Source organism: Ochotona princeps, chromosome 17 (assembly GCF_030435755.1).
Source record: "Ochotona princeps isolate mOchPri1 chromosome 17, mOchPri1.hap1, whole genome shotgun sequence".
In the NCBI taxonomy this organism is placed as follows: domain Eukaryota; kingdom Metazoa; phylum Chordata; class Mammalia; order Lagomorpha; family Ochotonidae; genus Ochotona; species Ochotona princeps.
Window position 1 is genome coordinate 2,081,464 of NC_080848.1, and position 20,096 is coordinate 2,101,559.

The following is a 20,096-nucleotide window of genomic DNA, read 5'->3' on the forward strand; positions in this document are numbered from 1 at the left end:
GCGGAGCGCCATTGCGGGAGGAGCAGGAGGGTGCGGGTGCTGGAGGGCGCATTAATGAGGCAGCCCTTCTCCCCAGCCCCTCCCCTCCCCTGCAGCCCCTCTCCTCCCCTGCAGCCCCTCTTCCCACTCCCTTCTGCTTCTGCTCTGTGGGTCCCGTCACCCCAGAACCCAGCCCACTGCCCATACACACGGGTCTCAGGCCTCAGCCAGGCAGGGAGCTGGCAGGCCCCCAGCCCCCCCAGCCCCCCAGCGGGGGTGCCCTGTTGCATAGGGCCATGCCTGCCCTGCGCCCAGCTCACAGTGGCAGGTGGTGGCCCTGCTGGCACGAATCACTGCCTGGAGGGAAAGTGCATGGAGTTGTGGACACACGTACCTTCACACACAGGGCGCTGAAGTCTGCACACCCCGCCTGTCCCAACTTGGCTCACTGTGCATGCAGCTGACGGGGGACCCCAGTGCCTTCCTGGTTCCTCCTTGAGGAGAGAGGCTGGGGGTGGCACCGCGGTTCTGCTGCTTTCCCTGGTCGTTAGCAGGGAGCTGGAAGGGAAGCAGAGTAGCCGGGACCCTGCTGTGCGCTCTTGGCCTTGCCCACTGGGCCTGGGGGTCAGCCGGCTGCGAGGTTATTCAAAAGAGAAGGCCAGGAGCCCCAACCGGCTTCCGTCTCCCGCAGGAGCTGCCCGAGCAGTGGACCAACACCAAGAAGCTGGCCATACAGGTGAAGCAGAACGTGGCGCCCCTGCAGGCCAACGAGGTCAGCATCCTGCGACGCAGGTGCCAGCAATTCGAGGTGCGGAGAAGGGCCCCCCAAGCGGGGCAGTGACTGGAGGCGGGGATGGAGCTGCAGAGCTGGCTGGGCGGCCTCCATGGGCGGCCTCCGCAGCTGACCAGCCCACGGGGCTCTGCCACCACCCCTCGCAGCTCAAGCAGCATGAGTTCAGGGAGAAGTTCCGGCGAGAGGCCCCGTTCTCCTTCAGCGACCCCGAGCCCTACAAGTCCCTGAATAAGGTAGGTTTGCATGAGGGTGAGCGCTGCTGGGGCCCCTGCGCACCCCCGTAGCGGCCATGGCTTTGCTCAACGCACCCATTGTGGAAGCGTGAGTGTCTACATGCCTCGTGAACGTGCCAGCGCCATCTCCAGCCCCTCGGCTGCTTCGAGCTCTGCTCCAGACCCACCTGGGCATCGGGTGATGGACAGACCTGCCCTGCCCCTCAGCCCTGGCTCCACCCTGTTTGTCCCCAGGTTGGTTCCTGTCCCAGGGATTAACCCTCAGCCACCCGTTCTGACTCCTTCCTCTCCCCAAGCACCATATCCAACAGACAGCCAAGCTTGCTGTAGGTCACCACTCTGTCCCCACTGCCCGAACCATGCCCAGCATCCACCAAGCAGCTCCACCAGCCGCGGGCCTGTGGGTCCACACTGCGGCCTGCGCCCCAGGGACTCTTGCAGGCTGGGAGCAGGGCGGTGATGGGGGCTCGGGCAGAGAGGTGTGGGGCAGGAGAAGCGGGCACTGTGCGAGTGAAGGCTGCCGGGGCGGAAGCTCAGGCCCCGCCACCTGTACATGACAGAGGCCATGTTGGGTGTGTGTGGACACACATGCACAGGGCCACCGTTCCACACTGTCACTCGTGTGACAGTGGGTGTAACTGTGTGTGTGGCTGTGTGTGTATCAGTGTGTGTACCTCAGTGGACATGTGCAAATACCCATATGTGCAGCCCTCGGTATGTGTGTGTGTGTGTGTGTCCCTGTGTGTGTGTCCCTGTGTGTGTGTGTCCCTGTGTGTGTGTGTCCCTGTGTGTGTGTCCCTGTGTGTGTGTGTCCCTGTGTGTGTCCCTGTGTGTGTCCCTGTGTGTGTGTGTGTCCCTGTGTGTGTCCCTGTGTGTGTGTGTGTCCCTGTGTGTGTCCCTGTCTCCATGCCTGACCATCTGGTGGGCACATCTCAGCCTTGCCTGCCTGAAGTGTCGTGTGTGTCCCACACTGGGTCGCCTGTTGTGACATTTTAGCCTCCCCTGTCTGATATGGGGCTTCTAACATGCCAAGGCACCCAGCAGCACTAGAGTCATTTTCTATCAGAAAAAAAAAAAAAAACGTGCTGTGAGAGCAGGGGGATGTGCTGGGACCCCTTAGAGTGAGCCCCAGGGGGCATGAGGCAGCCAGGAGCCGGGGGCGTGGGAGGCGTAAGGGTGGCTGCAGGGCTCGGGGCTGAGCCCCAGCCATGCTGTGAGTGGTCGGGGAGGTGCGCCCCGCTGACTCCCTGTCACCCGCAGCAACAGAAGAGCATTGCGGCCATGGAGGCCCTCATGGAGTCACTGTGCAAGTCAGGCAGCCTGTTTGAGGTGACCGTCCCCGATTACAAGCAGCTCAAGGCGTGCCACCGGGAGGTGCGGCTGCTGAAGGAACTCTGGGACATGATCTTCACGGTGAGGGCACCAGAGGGGGCGCCCAGGGCCCCTGCATGGCTGGCCGGCCTTGGGGGCAGCTGTGCACACAGCTGTCCCCCATCTGTCACGAGCGCTGCCCTAGCTCCTCCTGCACCCCCCCACCACCAGCTCACAGCTCAGGCATTGGTTTAAGGCCAGGAATGTGGCTTGTCTTGGTTGAGTGGGGCATTGCTTGCTGGATGCTTGGAGGACAAGAGTCATTTGCTTCCTTGGTTTCTGGGCCAGCATGCCAAGGTCGAGGCCAACTGGGAGGTCATGGTTGCCACTCACCGACACCCCCCTGCTAGATGCACTCATGTGTTGACAACGGGTCTTCCAGGATCTCTTTGAAAAGGGCGCTACCCACTCAAGACAGCCCTGTCCCTGCTCCCTGGCCGAAGACCCCTGGTCCCTACACCAGGGCTCCATGGGGATATGCTCCTCCTCGCCCCCGCCCCAGGCCACACTAGGAGGCACACCCAGCTTTAGCAGGTGCAGGGCCCAGGTGCACACGCGGGTCTCACTGGCCGTGGGGTGGCTTAGCCTCCACACTCGCTTCTTACCCGGCAGGGTGGGGCCGTGCAGGAAGTCGCTGTCCCTCCCTGACCAGCTCCCCTGCCCCATGTGGCCACACGCAGCACACCTCTGGCTTCCCTGGGTTGATCTAAGTGGGAAGTAGAGCAGCTGGGACTTGAACCAGTGCCCTTATGGGATGGTACTCCCTGACTCCCACAGTGACTAGCCTTTGGGGTCACAGTCGTTCTTCACTCTGGGTTGTTTGTACGATTTGCTTCCTGTTGACATGAAGGGGGCTTTTTCAGTCATCGTGAGCGGGGTTACAGCTCAGCAGCAACAGCCCCGCTCAGCTCTGTGAGTGTGGAACCGCCACGGTGTTCACACGAGGCGGTGCGCTGGCCTGTCCCACGCTGCAGCTATGTGGGTGGCTGTCCACCAGGGGGCGTGTCCAGGACGCTGTACAGACAGCTGTCCACCAGGGGGAGTGTCCTGGACACCAAGGCCAGGTCAACAGTCACGTAAGAACTGGACCCTGCTTTGAAACAAAATATCTTTTTAAAATTATTGATTTATTTGAGAGTCCAAGGGCTTTGTGTCCGTTGGTTGACCTGTCCTTCCCAGCCTCCCACGTGGCCCAGGGGCCCAGGCACTTGGGCCGTCTTCCACTGCGTTCCCAGGTGCTCCAGCAGGGAGCTGGGCGGGAAGTGGAGCAGCCGGTACATGAACGTGGTGCCCACATGGGATGTCTACATTTCAGGCAGAGGATTAGCCCGCGGTGCCACTGCCAAATCCCGCACCAACATGTTTTAATTCTGCCTTCCCCAAGCTTTCTGTCTGACTTCGGTCCTTGTGCCACAGCTGGCTTTCCTTTCCTTGTATCGGAGCACTGCAGGGCCCTCGGGGGATTCTGGGGTGGGGGTCCCATGGCAAGGGGAGCTGAGTGGGGCTGTGCGGCCTCAGGTGAACACCAGCATTGACGACTGGAAGACCACCACGTGGAAGGACATCAATGTGGAGCAGATGGACATTGACTGCAAGAAGTTCGCCAAGGACGTGCGGTCTCTGGACAAGGAGATGAAGGCCTGGGACGCCTTCGTGGGGCTGGACAACACGGTCAAGAACATGATCACCTCCCTGCGTGCCGTGAGCGAACTCCAGAACCCCGCCATCCGCGACCGCCACTGGCAACAGCTCATGCAGGCCACGCAGGTACCCGGGAAGCACTGCTGGCCGAGGGCGGTGGGCAGGCCTGGCTGCGCGCATTGGCTGCCTGTGTGGGGACACGCGGGGCTCCAAGTTCAGTGTGCCCAGGCTGTCACCCCCCACTGTCACCATCTTGAAATCCGGCAGTTTCCGAACAGGGCTGCAGAGGGGAGGGTTGCATGCTGCGGTTCTGCACTGGGCCCTGCCAGGGCGAGCACTGGCCCCGCGGTCGACCCCTCGGTGGGCTCAACATCCCTGGTGTCTGGCCAAGGTGGCAGCGCCCGCACACCCCAGGAGTTTCCTTTCCCCAGGGGTGTCCTTGACGGCGTGGCACTGTCTCTGTGCTCCCATGCCCAGCAGCTTCTCAGCTGAGGCCCCGCGTGGAAGCCAGGCTGCACAGAGACAGCAGCACCCGTGGCTCCCAAGCTCGTGGCTCACAATTCCACCAGGAGCTAAAATACTCGGAGAAACCATGTTTGTGTGAGCCATGCATGGCCTTTTCCTTCCTCCAGGGAGCCTGGTCTCCTGTAGACACCCCGTAATCTCATCCAGGGCCCTGAGCACCTGCAGATCCCAGGGGACAAAATGCACTTGGTGGTATGGGGGAGCAGACAGGGGTCTTGCCAATACTCACCCCAGGGCTCCTGCAGCTCAGGCTGACTCGAGTCAGAGTACAGGGTGTCAGGGTCACAGGGTGTCAGGGTCACAGGGTATAGGGTCACAGGGTGTCAGGGTCACAGGGTGTCAGGGTCACAGGGTATAGGGTCACAGGGTGTCAGGGTCACAGGGTGTCAGGGTCACAGGGTGTCAGGGTCACAGGGTATAGGGTCACAGGGTGTCAGGGTCACAGGGTGTCAGGGTCACAGGGTACAGGGTCACAGGGTGTCAGGGTTACAGGGTACAGGGTCACAGGGTACAGGGTCACAGGGTACAGGGTCACAGGGTACAGGGCCTAGAACCCACAGGGATGCTTCGAGCTCGGGCTTGTGTCTCTCCCGTGCCACCCACATCCCGAGGGAGGAGGCGGCCACTGTACCTGTAGGGGTGGCAGGTGCGGGATAGTGAGTGGATGGTAGAGGCAGGCAAGCCTCAGCCAGGTGTGTGCCAGGCCCAGGAGAGCAAAGGTGAGCTCCCACCTGTGCCCGGCAGCGCCCAGCGAGCTCAGAGTGCCCGTGTCCCTCCCCAGGTGAAGTTTGAAATGTCAGACAAGACCACGCTGGCCGAGCTGCTGCAGCTCAACCTGCACAAATATGAGGACGAGGTCCGCAGCATCGTGGACAAGGCCGTGAAGGAGTCGGGGACGGAGAAGGTGTGCCCGCCGGCCCAGCACACGGGCTCCCCGACACGCTCGGGCCCGGGTCACCTCCCCTGGCCGCCGGCAGCTGCTGTATTCAATAATCATCTGAGCTCTGGCCTCCTGGCTGGCCAGCCCGTGCCTGGGGCTGCGGGGCTCGGGGCGGGGAAGGGCGTCGGGCAGGCCCCCTCTCACTCTGCTTGGCTGCTCAGGCTCCCGCCTCAGCCTGCTTTGAGACGTGGCTCACATGTTGGCCTTTTGTTGTTGTTGAGAGCATTTACTTAGTTGGAAGGTGGAGTTACATGGACATCTGGTTCACTCCCCAAACAGCCTCAATGCCAGAGCTGGACCAGTCCAGAGCCAGGAGCCAGGAGCTTCCTCCAGGTCTCCCACATGGGCGCAGGGGCCCAGGGACTTGGGCCGTCCTCGACTGCTTTCTCTGGCCACAAGCAGGGAGCTGGATGGGAAGTGGAGCAGCTGGGATTTGAACCAGCGCCAATATGGGACACTGGCATGGCTGCTAGGCCACAGCGCCAGCCCCGGCCATCCTCTTTTCAATTTAGTCTTGTTTTGGGACAACTTCCCTGAGATCCAGCTCACACGTGGCACCACTCAGCCATTTATAACATACACGATCCAGTGGCATCTGCTGTGCTCTTGTAATCATGGTATTTAGGATTAATCCATTTTAGAACATCCCATGCTGCCACTGTGCCCGCCCCCACTGGCCTCTCCAGCCCCCTCCCTGGCTCCAAGCAGCGCTCACCAGCTGGCTGTCCTGGGGTGTGTTCTGGGAATCGGCAGGCAGGCAGCATGCAGATTCGCGCAGTGTGAGGGCAAGCTGGCTATGAGCCATGTGTGCAGAGTGGTGAGGAGCCTCAGGGTCCAGGTCCCTCGTCCCCGCTGCCCACCGGGGGCTTCAGGTGCTGTGGTCTCCGCCCCCTCCGCACACAGCACCTGGCATGCGAGCGGCCCCTCTCACAGGCCCAGAGCAGGATCACAGCTTCCTTCCCGTGGGTGGCTTGTCCCAGGGTATCAGTCCTGCCTCCACACCCCCACCAGGCGTGGGTGGACATCCCCACGCCTCTGCCCTTGGGCAGCGTGCATGGTGCGGATGTGAACACCCCGGTTCCGTGCCAGCCTTGTTCCTGGGTACCTCCCTGTCCCCCACGTGCCAGACCCGTGATGGCCTGGTTCCCAGGGGTCCCCCCGCCCCGGCAGGTCCTGAAGACCCTGGACAGCACCTGGACCACCATGGAGTTCGAGCATGAACCACACCCCCGCACGGGCACCATGATGCTCAAGTCGGACGAGGTGCTGGTGGAGACGCTGGAGGACAACCAGGTGCAGCTGCAGAACCTCATGATGTCCAAGTACCTGTCGCACTTCCTGAAGGAGGTGACGAGCTGGCAGCAGAAGCTCTCCACGGCCGACTCGGTCATCTCCATCTGGTTCGAGGTCCAGAGGACCTGGAGCCACCTGGAGAGCATCTTCATCGGCTCCGAGGACATCCGCAAGCAGCTGCCCGAGGACTCGCGGCGTTTTGACGACATTGACCTCGAGTTCAAGGTGTGTCCATAGCTCCCACCTGGCAGGCTGGTGGATGGGTGGGTGCCCCACTGGCCTCCCCAGGGAGCACCCCGCACCCCGATGTCCTGGCAGCCCCTTCCCCACCTCAGGCCCTGATGGCAGACGCCGTGAAAACGCCCAACGTGGTGGAAGCCACCAACAAGCCGGGCCTCTACGACAAACTTGAGGTCCTGAAGAAGAGGTGGGTCCCACACCCACCCATGTGTGCCCATGTTGGCCGGAGGCTGTCACACATGGGCTGCAGGGGCCCCGCCCTGCAGGGTCGGAGTGCCAGGTTCAAGCCCCAGCTCCACGCGCGACTCCAGCTTCTGGCAAGAGCACCTCCCGGGAGGCAGCAGTGACTGGTCCCTTGGGTCCCTGCCCACCACGGGGAGCCCCAGGTGGAGGCCACGACTGGTGTGCTGGTGTGGTCCAGCCTGGGCTGTTAAAATTATCCAGGAAGTGAACAAGTGGGTGGGAGCTCTCTCTCTCCTTTCGCTCTCCCCCTTCCAACTAAAAGTAAATGTTCCTTAAATAAAGAAAAGATGGGCCAGTGGACACGGACTAGCCGCCTCCAGGCCGGTGGTCCAGCAGGCTAGGAGGGTGGCAGGGGGGCCGTGGGGACGCCACACTCACATCCCCCCACCCCCCAGCCTGGCCATGTGCGAGAAGGCGCTGGCGGAATACCTGGAGACGAAAAGGCTGGCCTTCCCGAGATTCTATTTTGTGTCCTCGGCCGACCTGCTGGACATCCTGTCCAATGGCAATGACCCTGTGGAGGTAGGGGGCCCCTGACCCCACACTCGGGTCGCCCCTCACGTGTCTGGACAGCCCTGGGCGGAGGAGACGTGTCGGCAGCTGTCCTGGCGTCACCTCCAGCAGGTCCCACAGGCCAGCAACTGCCCAGGGGTCACAGGCCACAGAGTGACACCCCCTCTCCCCTCCCCAACAAGTCCCAGGCCCCACCCTGCACACACCCAGCTTCCCTTGCTAGGCCTCCTCCTGTCCTGCTTGGTGAGTCGCCCTAACTAAAGGCACGGCTGCCCACTGTCCTCATCTTGTCCTCGTGGGTCGCGGGGCCCCAGGAGGGGGACAGGCACCGCAGCTGGCTGAGAGTGGACATCAGCAAGGGGGCCACATGATTGGATGGCAACTGTGAAGTCCCAGGGCCATGCAGGGTGACAGGAGCATGGCATAGCGGGTGAAGCTACCACCTGCAGTGCCGGCATCCCATATGGCGCTGGTTTGAGTCCTGGTAGCTCCACTTCCAGTCCAGCTCCCTGCTAATGGCCTGGGATTTCAGTGGAGGACAGCCTAGGCGCTCAGGATTCTAAAGCCACCTGGAAGAACCGGAAGATGCTGCTGACCTCGGCCTAACTGAGCCCTGGTCATCGCAGCCATCTGGGCGTGAACCGGACGGGAAAGACCTCTCCCTCTGCTCTTCCTCGTGACCGTTTCTTTCAAGCCCGCCCGTCTGCACGCCTGCAGGTGAGCCGCCACCTTTCCAAGCTCTTTGACAGCTTGTGCAAGCTCAAGTTCCAGCTGGACGCCAGCGAGAAGCCGCTCAAGGTCGGCCTGGGCATGTACAGCAAGGAGGATGAGTACATGGACTTCGACCAGGAGTGCGACCTCTCAGGGCAGGTGAGCCCAGCCACGCTCAGCCCCGGGGCCCACGGCTGCCCACTGGGTGGCGCCTGGCTGTCCTGACTGCTGAGCTGGGCCTTGTCCCTCACTGATGCCAGCCATGGGGGGTCGCGGGGCTGGCCTCTGCTGCACCTGCCCTTCTGGAGTCTTCTCTGGGCCCCCTTTCCTGTCTCTGACATGGGAATCTTGGCGGGTATCCCTCGGTGCCTAGCGGGTGTGGGAACCTTTATCCTGCCAGAGGTTGGTGTCGTTGATGGGTCGTACAGCACGATCCACTTCAACATGAGCCTGCATGGACGTTGTCCACCGTGGCAGACCCAGGCCTTGCGGGTTGTGGGCTGCAGGCTGCATGTTGCCCAGCCCTGAAGGCATTGGCATTGCCCAGGTGGGGCGACTGTGGTCTACAGGCAGATCCTTCTCTGGCCCTACCACACCTGGACACTCCTGTCCTGAGGCCAGGAAGGCGAGTCCAGCACGGGCAGACACGCCTGTGGCCCCATGAGGTCAGAGTGGCTCCCGCCCCCAGGTGGAAGTCTGGCTGAACCGCGTGCTGGACCGCATGTGCGCCACACTCCGCCACGAGATCCCAGAGGCCGTGGTGACCTACGAGGAGAAGCCCAGGGAGCAGTGGATCTTTGATTACCCAGCGCAGGTGTGGGGCCGCACGTGGCCGTGAGAGGGGACGCGGCTGCCTGGCTCCTGGCCGGCCACGCTCCGGGTGCTCCCCTGCTGGCGTGGGCAGCAGCCGACCAGGTCCCCCGTTGGCAGGTGGCACTGACGTGCACTCAGATCTGGTGGACCACTGAGGTGGGCATGGCGTTCGCGCGGCTGGAGGAGGGCTATGAGAACGCCATCAAGGATTACAACAAGAAGCAGGTACCTGGATGACGCAGCCAGGCGGGGCGCCTTCCCGGCTCCTCGGCACGAGCTCGGACGCTGCCATCAGCTGGGTTTGGACAGCGTCTTCCTTGGGAATTTAGAGACTTAAGACAAGCTGTTTTTTTAAACCAAGCCCGGGCTTTCTGAATTTCACGTGGGGCTCTGTCTCCAAGGGCTCCGGGGGCTGCAGCACAGTCCACCCGAGCGGGGGGCTGTGCACAACAGCCCCGGGGGCTCCCCTGAAGACCCCCGCAGCCCCGCAGGCTCGCCTAGCGGGTTTCCGCAGGAGCCTGTCCCCCACAGATCAGTCAGCTGAATGCACTCATCATGCTGCTCATCGGGAACCTCAACCCTGGCGACCGCATGAAGATCATGACCATCTGTACCATTGACGTGCACGCCCGGGACGTGGTGGCCAAGATGATCACCGCCAAGGCACGTCAGGCTGCTGGCAGGGAGCGCACGGGCGGTGGTGTGTCAGGGTGCCGGCAGGGAGCACACGGGCGGTGGGGGGGGCTAGGGTAGCAGCTCCAGCCCTTCCCGTGACTCTTGCTGGCAGCAGCCACCCCCACGGCCCCCCCAGACCCTCACAGATGCCCACCCCGGGAAACAGCAGTCGAAAGGAGGTGCTGCCGATTTTTGAGTGGTGGATGTTGGAGGCCAGGGCTGGGGCGGGCCAGCTGGTCTTCCGGGGGCCACCCGCTCAGGCTCCGGCTCTGCAGGTGGAGAGCTCTCAGGCCTTCACCTGGCAGTCCCAGCTGCGGCACCGCTGGGACGAGGAGAAGCAGCACTGCTTTGCCAACATCTGCGATGCCCAAATCCAGTACTCGTACGAGTACCTGGGCAACACTCCGCGGCTGGTCATCACCCCACTCACGGACAGGTGAGACGCTGCTGCAGGCCCTGGGGGACCCCCTCACACACCAGCCATGGGCTGAGGGGGACCCCTGCCACGGGCCCTGGGAGACCCCCCCACACACACACACACCAGCCACGGGCCCAGGGGGACCCCCTCACACACACCAGCCACAGGCCCTGGGGGAACCCCCTCACACACCAGCCACGGGCCCTGGGGGAACCCCCTCACACACCAGCCACAGGCTGAGGGGGAACCCCTCACAGACATACCCCTGCCACGGGCCCTGGGAGACCCCCCCACACACACACACACCAGCCACGGGCCCAGGGGGACCCCCTCACACACACCAGCCACGGGCCCTGGGGGAACCCCCTCACACACCAGCCACGGGCTGAGGGGGACCCCCTCACAGACATACCCCTGCCACGGGCCCTGGGAGACCCCCCCCACACACACACCAGCCACGGGCCCTGGGGGACCCCCTCACACACCAGCCACGGGCCCTGGGGGACCCCCTCACACACCAGCCATGGGTCCTGGGGGACCCCCTCACACACACACACCAGCTACGGGCCCTGGGAGACCCCCCCCACACACACACACCAGCCACGGGCCCTGGGGGACCCCCTCACATACCAGCCATGGGCCCTGGGGGACCCCCTCACACACACACACACACCAGCTACGGGCCCTGGGAGACCCCCCCCACACACACACACCAGCCACGGGCCCTGGGAGACCCCCCCACACACACACACACCAGCCACGGGCCCTGGGGGACCCTCACACACACACACACACCAGCCACGGGCCCTGGGGGACCCCCCCACACAAGCACACATACTGTGGGACCCACACACACACACTTAGCGCGGGCCTTCAGGGGATCCCACAACACACACACTTGCCACAGCCCCGCCTCCACACACACACCTGCCCACCTGGGACCTGGCCCACAGCAGCCGAGGAACTAGAGAACTCAGCACTGGGGTCAAGGGACCCCACATTCACACGAGCCCCTGCAGCGAGCTGGGCTCGGGCCTCCCTGAAGCCTCTCCTCAGAGGCCGAGCAGGTGTGCTCATCACACGGCTGCCCAGTCCCGGTGATGACCCAAGTCCCTTGCAGGTGCTACATCACGCTGACCCAGTCCCTCCACCTGATCATGGGGGGCGCTCCTGCGGGGCCCGCGGGCACGGGCAAGACAGAGACAACCAAGGACCTGGGCCGGGCGTTGGGCACCATGGTGTACGTCTTCAACTGCTCAGAGCAAATGGACTACAAGGTGAGAGACTGAGGCCCAGAGACGGACAGCTGTCCCCATCCCCCTCAGCACCTGCTGACAGGAGACCCCGGGCAGGGGGTCGGAGTCCCTGCCCCAGCCCTTTGAGGGCCACGGAGGCAATGGGGGGACCATGGGCCGAGTCAGGACCCTGGCGTGCAGGGGGTTCATCTCTCCCTCCTGTCGCAGAACCCCACACTGCCCTGAGGCTGAGGACCAGCCACCACAGGCCTGGGGTCCCCTCTGCCTGGCCTGTCCGCCTCCCACTCCTCCCTCTAACATGCTCCCCTCGGACCCCGCCCCTCCTAGTCCTGCGGGAACATCTACAAGGGCTTGGCCCAGACCGGCGCCTGGGGCTGCTTCGACGAGTTCAACCGCATCTCTGTGGAAGTCCTGTCTGTGATCGCTGTGCAGGTGTGTCGTGCTGTCAGCCCCTCCCCCGTCCCTGTGTGGCCCCCTGAAGTGGCAGGACACAGCTGCAGGGAGGTGGGCGCCGGGCAGGTTGTGCACAGGGGGAGGGTCTCCCAACCCCAAGCACATCAGCAGAGTTCCTGCCACACCCCAAAGTCAAAGGAAGAAGCGGGGTGCCGAGCCCTGGGGTCCCGCACAGGGTCCCCCAGCCCCATGATCTGGGCCCACGGTGAATTCCACAATCTCATCCATGGGTCTTGGGCGCCCTCCGGAGGTGATCTGGAGATTTGCAGTGCCTTGTGCAGGTTTGTGCAAGAAGTGTCGTCAGACAAGGTCCCCGAGGTCACAGACTTCTCCTTGGAGGTGGCAGGTGGCGTCAGAGATGCTCACCTACACAAACACCCCCATGGGCCTTTGAGCCAGGACGGGCACCCACACCCTCCAGGGACCACTGTGTGAGGAAGCTCGGGGGTGTGGGGGGGAGAGAGATACACACACACCGCACACCCCCATGCGGGGCAGTGCGACCCTGGGGTGCAGGAGAGGCTGGACGGAGCCAACGCCAGGTGCCGGCCGTGACGTCACGCTGTGGTCATACACGGTGTTTCTGTGAGAAGGCAGGCTGGAGGTCACATGGGATCCATCCTGGGTGGGAGAGGGGCCCCTGGGAGTTCTGGGCCACGCACCTGGGCACCGACGTCATTGGGGCTGGCGGCTGGTGCCGACGTGTCTGTGTGACGGCCGCTCAGGTGAAATGCGTGCAGGACGCCATCCGAGCCAAGAAGAAGACGTTCAACTTCCTGGGGGAAGTTATCAGCCTCATCCCCACCGTTGGCATCTTCATTACCATGAACCCTGGCTACGCCGGCCGCACCGAGCTGCCCGAGAACTTGAAGGCCTTGTTCAGGTGCGTGGCCTGGGACCCAGGAGTGGGGAGAGACCCCTGCTAACCGGGCTCCCAAGGGGTGCAGGTGGCAGGCAGGCAGGCAAGTGCCTCCTCCCAAAGCTCCCAGGAGGCAGGAGGTCCCTGTCTGCACAGTGCATGCACCCCGAGTGGAGGCGGGGAGGCTGGGGCCAGGACCCCGGCTCCCTAGCCCTGGGGTGGCAGGTGTGGTGGCAAGGGGCAGAGGGAGGAGGCTGAAGCTGCCCTTCATCCAGGCCCTGTGCCATGGTCGTTCCCGACTTCGAGCTGATTTGTGAAATCATGCTGGTGGCCGAGGGCTTCCTGGAAGCTCGGCTGCTGGCCCGGAAGTTCATCACACTCTACACCTTGTGCAAGGAGCTGCTCTCGAAGCAGGTGTGTCTGGCAGGGAGGGGCGGCCTGATCTTGGGGAGGGGAGGGGAGGAGGCTCACTGACCCCACACCCCGCGCCCCTGCCCTGGCCCCAGGACCACTACGACTGGGGCCTGCGCGCCATCAAGTCGGTGCTGGTGGTAGCCGGCTCCTTGAAGAGGGGCGACCCGACCCGCGCCGAGGACCAGGTGCTCATGCGGGCACTAAGAGACTTCAACATCCCCAAGATTGTGACCGACGACCTGCCCGTGTTCATGGGGCTCATCGGGGACCTCTTCCCAGCCCTAGACGTGCCCCGGAAGCGAGACCCCAACTTTGAGAAGGTAGAGCTGGCCCTCCCGCCCAGGGCTCCTCCTGCCACGGCCCCCAGCCCCAGGGGTCACAGCAGGCCGTGTGCGCGCCCGGCCAGGTCATCAAGCAGAGCATCGTGGAGCTGCGGCTGCAGGCCGAGGACAGCTTCGTGCTCAAGGTAGTGCAGCTGGAGGAGCTGCTGCAGGTGCGACATTCGGTATTTGTCATCGGCAACGCGGGCAGCGGCAAGTCCCAGGTAGGCGGGCTCGGGATGGGGAGGGGGCGTGAAAGTCCTGGTCCCCGCCCCTTTCCACCTGCCAGCCCCTGTGCCCCCGCCTGCTCTCACCAGAGGCTGGTTCCCAGGTCTAGGACACCGGGCGCCCCCAGCAAGCTGTGCTCTAAGACAGACCCCCAGTCCAGGGTGCTGGCAACGAGCACACGTGAGGGTCTCAGAGAGTTCCAGGGAAGACAGAATGGAAGATAAGGTCATCTCACAGAGCCCACGAGGATGCGTCTTCCGTGGACACACGCTGAGGCCCCCCAGGGTCCTCGTCCTGGCCCTTCCCCGGGAGGGCGCCTGGACTCAGGGTACCACCCTGCCTGCCCTCCCCCGCTCTCCTGGGAGCTGGTGACCTGCCGAGTGAGGGAGCAGCTGGGGTCAACGGAGCTCTCCTGACCTCAGCCTGGCTCCGGCGGGCCCTGGGCCAGGGGAGGGTGAGCCACACCGGTGCCCACTCCCATGCCAGGTCCTCAGGTCCCTCAACAAGACCTACCAGAACCTGAAGAGGAAGCCAGTGGCCGTAGACCTGGACCCCAAGGCCGTGACCTGTGATGAGCTCTTCGGCATCATCAACCCGGCCACCCGGGAGTGGAAGGACGGTAAAGACGGGGCTCCGCGCTGGCAGCTGGGGTCACAGTGCCACGCCTGCTGGGCACTGGCTCAGTGTGCGGGCACGGTGGACACTGGGCCGGGGCAGGCAGCCACACGGGGCGGGACGGGGCGGAGGAGGGAGCCAGGCCTGGCGGGGCCGGGGGTAATGCTCCTGCCCCTTCCAGGCCTGTTCTCCACCATCATGCGAGACCTGGCCAACATCACACACGACGGCCCCAAGTGGATCGTGCTGGACGGAGACATAGACCCCATGTGGATCGAATCCCTCAATACCGTCATGGACGACAACAAGGTTCGAGGGCGCCCCCTGGAGGGCTCTTCCTGGAAGGGCAGGGGGAAGGAGAGCCGCTTATTCCCCGCCCCTCCCCGGACACGCTGCGGCCAAGCCAGGGCCAAGCCAGGGCCAAGCCAGGGCCAAGCCAGGGCCAAGCCAGAAGCTCCTCTGGATCTCCCACGAGAGCAGTGGTGTCCCAAGCCCTCAAGCCCTCACCGGTCGCTGCCCAGGGTGACCAACAGCAGGGAGCTGGGAGACAGGGAAGCCAGGACCCTACCCGATGTGTGGTACTGGTGTCCCCAGGAGCATCTCAGCTATCTTAGAGGAGCACCGGAAGCCTGACCCTCCCAAGGTCCTGGTCTCCAGGGCCTCTGGGAGACCCCGTGGCTGACAGTCTCCCCTCTGCCTGGTGCCCGCCAGGTCCTCACCCTGGCCAGCAACGAGCGAATCCCTTTGAACCGCACGATGAGGCTGGTGTTTGAGATCAGTCACCTGAGGACCGCCACCCCGGCCACCGTGTCCAGGGCCGGCATCCTCTACATCAACCCAGCCGACCTGGGCTGGAACCCGTGCGTCCTGGGGCCGGGGCCTGGGGTGGCATAGGCAGGCTCACCCACCCGTGATGCATGTGGAGCGGCCTGGGCACCAGGACCGTGTGCTGGTGGGGGCGGGGAGGGGGAGCTGAGGGCGGGCTGCACAGGCCAGGGCCAGCATCTATGGGGGGCACAGACGGACCCCCTTCTCTTCCCCGCCCGTCCCGGGGTCTCCGGGACGCTGTGAGGGCATCTCCCCTTGTGCAGTACTGGCTTCGTTTGGGGCGGCTGCCTCCCACCTCACAGTGAGGGGTGGCTCCCGGCTCCCCCTCGGAGGCAGGGCACAGCTCCTATAGGCCCGGGGCCCACGCAGTGCCCCCTCCTGCCCCTCTGCCAGGGTGGTGAGCAGCTGGATCGAGCGGCGCAAGGTGCAGTCGGAGAAGGCCAACGTCATGATCCTCTTCGACAAGTACCTGCCCACGTGCCTGGACAAGCTGCGTTTCGGCTTCAAGAGGATCACGCCAGTGCCCGAGGTCACCATCGTGCAGACCATCCTGTACCTGCTGGAGTGCCTGCTCACCGAGCGCACGGCGCCGCCCGACTCGCCCAAGGAGCTCTATGAACTCTACTTCGTGTTCGCCTGCCTCTGGGCCTTCGGCGGCGCCATGTTCCAGGACCAGGCAAGGAGCCCGCCAGGGCACGGGCCGGGACACCCCCGCCCCCGCACGCCGCACGCAGCAAACCCCCCAGTGCGTCCTTGGCTCATGTCTCCGACAGCTGGTGGATTACCGCGTGGAGTTCAGTAGGTGGTGGGTCAATGAGTTCAAGACCATCAAGTTCCCCTCACAGGGCACCATCTTCGACTACTACATCGACCCCGACACCAAGAAGTTCCTGCCCTGGACGGACAAAGTGCCCGCCTTCGAGCTGGACCCCGACGTGCCCCTGCAGGTGCACCCCCCACCCCCACCGCACCGCATGGCCGTGGCCGCAGCCAAGGTGGGGAGGGGAGGAGGGGTGGATGCTGACCCGTCATCTCGCTTCACCCCTGCAGGCCTCGCTGGTGCACACCATGGAGACGGCGCGCATCCGGTACTTCATGGACCTGCTCATGGAGAAGTCGTGGCCTGTGATGCTGGTGGGCAACGCGGGTACAGGCAAGTCGGTGCTGATGAGCGACAAGCTGGACAGCCTGAGCACTGATGACTACCTGGTCCAGGCTGTGCCCTTCAACTTCTACACCACCTCGGCCATGCTGCAGGGTGCGCTGGCGGGCCCTTCCCACCAAGGGGGCACCTGGGTGGGGGCCAGGACCCACCCCAGCACTCCCCCCAGAGCCTGCCTCCCCAGCAGGCAGGTGCCCTTGGCCTGTCCTGGGACAGCAGGCAGGGCCCAGCTCACACACAGAAGCAGGCAGACTGTAGCTCCGCCCTCCGCAGGGGTGCTGGAGAAGCCGCTGGAGAAGAAATCAGGGCGGAACTACGGGCCTCCAGGCACCAAGAAGCTCATCTACTTCATCGATGACATGAACATGCCCGAAGTGGACAAGTATGGCACGGTGGCCCCGCACACCCTCATCCGGCAGCACATGGACCATGGGCACTGGTGAGGCTTGCTGTGGGGCGGGGCCTGTGGTGCAGGGGCGGGCCCTGTGGTGCAGGGGTGGGGCCTGCAGGCTGTGGGTGTGGCCTGTGGTGTGGGGCGGGGCCTAAAGCTGTGGGCGGGGCCTGGGGCAGCACAGATCATCAGCACCGATGGGGTTGTGTCACAGGGTGCCACCTCAGCCCTACTCCCGCCTCCCACCCCCACACAGGTACGACAGGCAGAAGCTGACGCTGAAAGATGTTCACAACTGTCAGTACGTGGCCTGCATGAACCCCACCTCGGGGTCGTTCACCATCGACCCCAGGCTGCAGGTGAGCAGGAGGCACCTACACCCCTGCACCCCCACACCCCCCACCAGCTATTCGGACTCCTGTCCCCGCCCACCCGGCCTGCTTTCTGAACCACGTCCTAGCTTCTGTTGAATTTTTTTTTTCTTGAAAGTTTGAAGTAAATGTGGCAGTTCTCAACACACACGGGGACTTCAGAAGGTTCTAGAAGGTGGAAATAAAATATTGGGATGGCAGGGAGGGGAGCGCTGTGGCACTGTGTGCTAAGCTGTTGCCTGGGACACCTGCATCCCATGTAGGAGTGCAAAATGCAAGGCCCAGGTAGTCACTACGTCCCGTCCAGCTCCCTGCTGATGCGCCTGGGAGGCAGTGGGGTGGGCCGAGTGCTGGGGTCCCTGCACCTGCCCAGGAGATGAGTCTGAACTCCTGGCTCCATGCAAGCCCACCTCTGGATGAGTGGGCATTGGAGAGTGAACAAGTATAAGTTTGTTCTAACTCTGCCTCTCTGCTCTCCTTTCAAATAATTTCTTAAAAACCACAGTTCCGGTTTATAAAATATTTTGAACTGCATGCACCTGAGGGGTCTGCAAAAAGTGATAGAAATATGTAAAACTCAAGTTTGCAATTCACAGTTTTTCCACTGAAATACTCAGCCATAGTTCTGTGTTCATGAACGTTAGGCCTTTGTGTCATCAGCATTCAATGCAATTGAGCTTTGTAAGTGCCTTTGCGTTAACCCCACTCAAAGCACAGGGACGCCCTCGAGTTGGCGCCACTGCCCTGGAGCTGACTGGGCTGGGCTTGCCCCACAGCGACACTTCTGCGTGTTTGCTGTGAGCTTCCCCGGCCAGGAGGCCCTGACGGCCATCTACAGCACCATCCTGGCACAGCACCTGGCCTTCCGCTCCGTCCCCCTGGTGGTCCAGAGGATGGGCAACCAGCTAGTGGCTGCAGCGCTGGGTAAGCTCCTGGGACGCCCTGCAGTGAGCCCTCCGCTGGCTCAGCCGCCAGGACAGGGGCACATCATTGGCGGCGTGTCCGTCTCCTCTGACAGCCCTGCATCAGAAAGTCACGGCCACGTTCCTTCCCACCGCCATCAAGTTCCACTACGTCTTCAACCTCAGAGACCTCTCCAACATCTTCCAGGTGCAGCTCCTGGTGGGAGGGAGGGAGGGAGAGAGCCACGCGGCTGTGGCTGGAGGTGCGAGCGTGCTCTTGGCAGGGGGGGTGGTGAGGATGACGGTGATGATGGTACTAATCTTTCTCGCCGTCTGTGGACCACCTAATCAGAGTGGGGTGTTGAGTCCGGCCACTTAACACCGCCATTTGTTGCTATAACAACACCCAAGCCTGGTGCCGTGACTGACCTGTCCTTCCCACTGGGGTCCATCACAGAGGCCTCTGGCCCTCACAGGCCCAAGATCAGTGCTTCGTTTATGTCACCAACAGTACATGGCCCATAGTGGCGTGACCTTGTCAGTCTGCTGGCCTGGTAGTGTCTTCCCACTGGAATGTGAAGCCCACCAGGGTAGAATCTGTCTGTCTCCCAGAAGGGGGCCAGGCCAACAGACCACAGCTTGCACCTGCTGAACTGAGCCCGGCTTGCGCGGGTGATCCAGTAGGCCCGCCACGGCACCCACGCTGGTGGTCTGCCCGCTGCCCACTCCCCGCTCTCCAGCCCCGAGCCCTGTGTGGTGCAGTGAACACCCCATCCTGGGCGGGGCAGGGATTGCTGTTCTCCACAGCGGAAGTCCTCAAGATGCCCCTGGACCTTGTCCGCCTGTGGCTGCATGAAGCGGAGCGCGTGTACGGTGACAAGATGGTGGACGAGAAAGACCAGGACACGCTGCACAGGGTCACCATGGCTTCCACTAAGAAGTTCTTTGATGTAAGTAGCTCCATGCGGTGCTGTCCCCCACCCCCACCCCTCACCACCCCACAGAGCCCAGGGAGGCTGCAGGAGGCCAGTGCAGACCCCAGTGGGAGCAGGAAGAGCAGCATGAGGCCCCATCAGTGGCTCGCGTGTGGGGCAGTGGCCTCAGGCCAGCCCCATGCCGGCAGGGAGGGTGCAGGATGCCGGCTCTCTCTTGCCTTCCCTCCAGGAGCTGGGCGATGAACACCTCTTTGCCAAGCCCAACATCTTCTGCCACTTCGCCCAAGGGATCGGCGAGTCCAAGTACTTGCCCGTGACAGACATGGTATACCTGAACAAGCTGCTGGTGAACGTCCTGGACAGCTACAACGAGGCCAACGCTGTCATGAACCTGGTGAGGGGCAGCGGGGCTGGAGGTCGGGCCCACAGGCACCCGTGTGCTCCGAGACCCGAGTGCGGGCCGAGGCCTGTACCTGTCACGTCATCTGCCACCCCGAGGCAAAGCTGAACTTACCAAGTAGGAACAGTGAGAATTTAAAAAGGAAAGAAAGAAAAAGAGGGAGGGAGGCAGGAAAAAAAAAAGGAAGAAAGAAACAGAAAGCTGTTTCTGGAAAGTTCCATGGAGTGTTTTCAGACCCGGGTGGGCCGTGGGTAACGTGGGCCTCTCCCGCATAGACCCCGGCAGGGCCGCGCTGCGCCAAGGCCCCACTGTGCCCCCGCAGGTACTGTTCGAGGACGCAGTGGCTCACATCTGCCGGATCAACCGCATCCTGGAGTCGCCACGTGGGAACGCCCTGCTGGTGGGTGTGGGGGGCAGCGGCAAGCAGAGCCTGTCGCGCCTGGCGGCCTTCATCAGCGCCCTGGATGTGTTCCAAATCACGCTCAAGAAGGGCTATGGGGTCCCAGACCTCAAGGTGAGCCAGCTCTCCCCTTGCCCCCGGGGGCTGCGTCTCAGAGTACAGCCCACAGCCCCT

The 20,096-nt window shown here is 63.3% G+C and overlaps 1 protein-coding gene across 1 annotated transcript in view; it reads left to right on the top strand.

Moving 5' to 3' along the window:
• The window catches only part of DNAH17 (dynein axonemal heavy chain 17), a 60,028-nt gene that overhangs the window by 20,580 nt on the left and 19,352 nt on the right, over positions 1 to 20,096 (top strand). Inside the window, exons 23-54 of the mRNA XM_004592866.2 lie at positions 671 to 787; positions 919 to 1,005; positions 2,266 to 2,418; positions 3,895 to 4,143; positions 5,324 to 5,446; positions 6,653 to 7,000; positions 7,111 to 7,202; positions 7,654 to 7,780; positions 8,489 to 8,641; positions 9,171 to 9,296; positions 9,413 to 9,520; positions 9,827 to 9,958; positions 10,246 to 10,406; positions 11,509 to 11,665; positions 11,972 to 12,076; positions 12,823 to 12,980; positions 13,232 to 13,370; positions 13,463 to 13,690; positions 13,777 to 13,914; positions 14,405 to 14,537; positions 14,715 to 14,842; positions 15,245 to 15,393; positions 15,755 to 16,037; positions 16,135 to 16,308; positions 16,412 to 16,619; positions 16,797 to 16,962; positions 17,171 to 17,273; positions 18,062 to 18,209; positions 18,304 to 18,395; positions 18,976 to 19,137; positions 19,352 to 19,516; positions 19,845 to 20,036. Of these exons, the coding sequence (XP_004592923.2) occupies positions 671 to 787; positions 919 to 1,005; positions 2,266 to 2,418; positions 3,895 to 4,143; positions 5,324 to 5,446; positions 6,653 to 7,000; positions 7,111 to 7,202; positions 7,654 to 7,780; positions 8,489 to 8,641; positions 9,171 to 9,296; positions 9,413 to 9,520; positions 9,827 to 9,958; positions 10,246 to 10,406; positions 11,509 to 11,665; positions 11,972 to 12,076; positions 12,823 to 12,980; positions 13,232 to 13,370; positions 13,463 to 13,690; positions 13,777 to 13,914; positions 14,405 to 14,537; positions 14,715 to 14,842; positions 15,245 to 15,393; positions 15,755 to 16,037; positions 16,135 to 16,308; positions 16,412 to 16,619; positions 16,797 to 16,962; positions 17,171 to 17,273; positions 18,062 to 18,209; positions 18,304 to 18,395; positions 18,976 to 19,137; positions 19,352 to 19,516; positions 19,845 to 20,036 (5,004 nt within the window). The remainder of the gene's footprint in view (positions 1 to 670; positions 788 to 918; positions 1,006 to 2,265; positions 2,419 to 3,894; positions 4,144 to 5,323; positions 5,447 to 6,652; positions 7,001 to 7,110; positions 7,203 to 7,653; positions 7,781 to 8,488; positions 8,642 to 9,170; positions 9,297 to 9,412; positions 9,521 to 9,826; positions 9,959 to 10,245; positions 10,407 to 11,508; positions 11,666 to 11,971; positions 12,077 to 12,822; positions 12,981 to 13,231; positions 13,371 to 13,462; positions 13,691 to 13,776; positions 13,915 to 14,404; positions 14,538 to 14,714; positions 14,843 to 15,244; positions 15,394 to 15,754; positions 16,038 to 16,134; positions 16,309 to 16,411; positions 16,620 to 16,796; positions 16,963 to 17,170; positions 17,274 to 18,061; positions 18,210 to 18,303; positions 18,396 to 18,975; positions 19,138 to 19,351; positions 19,517 to 19,844; positions 20,037 to 20,096) is intronic.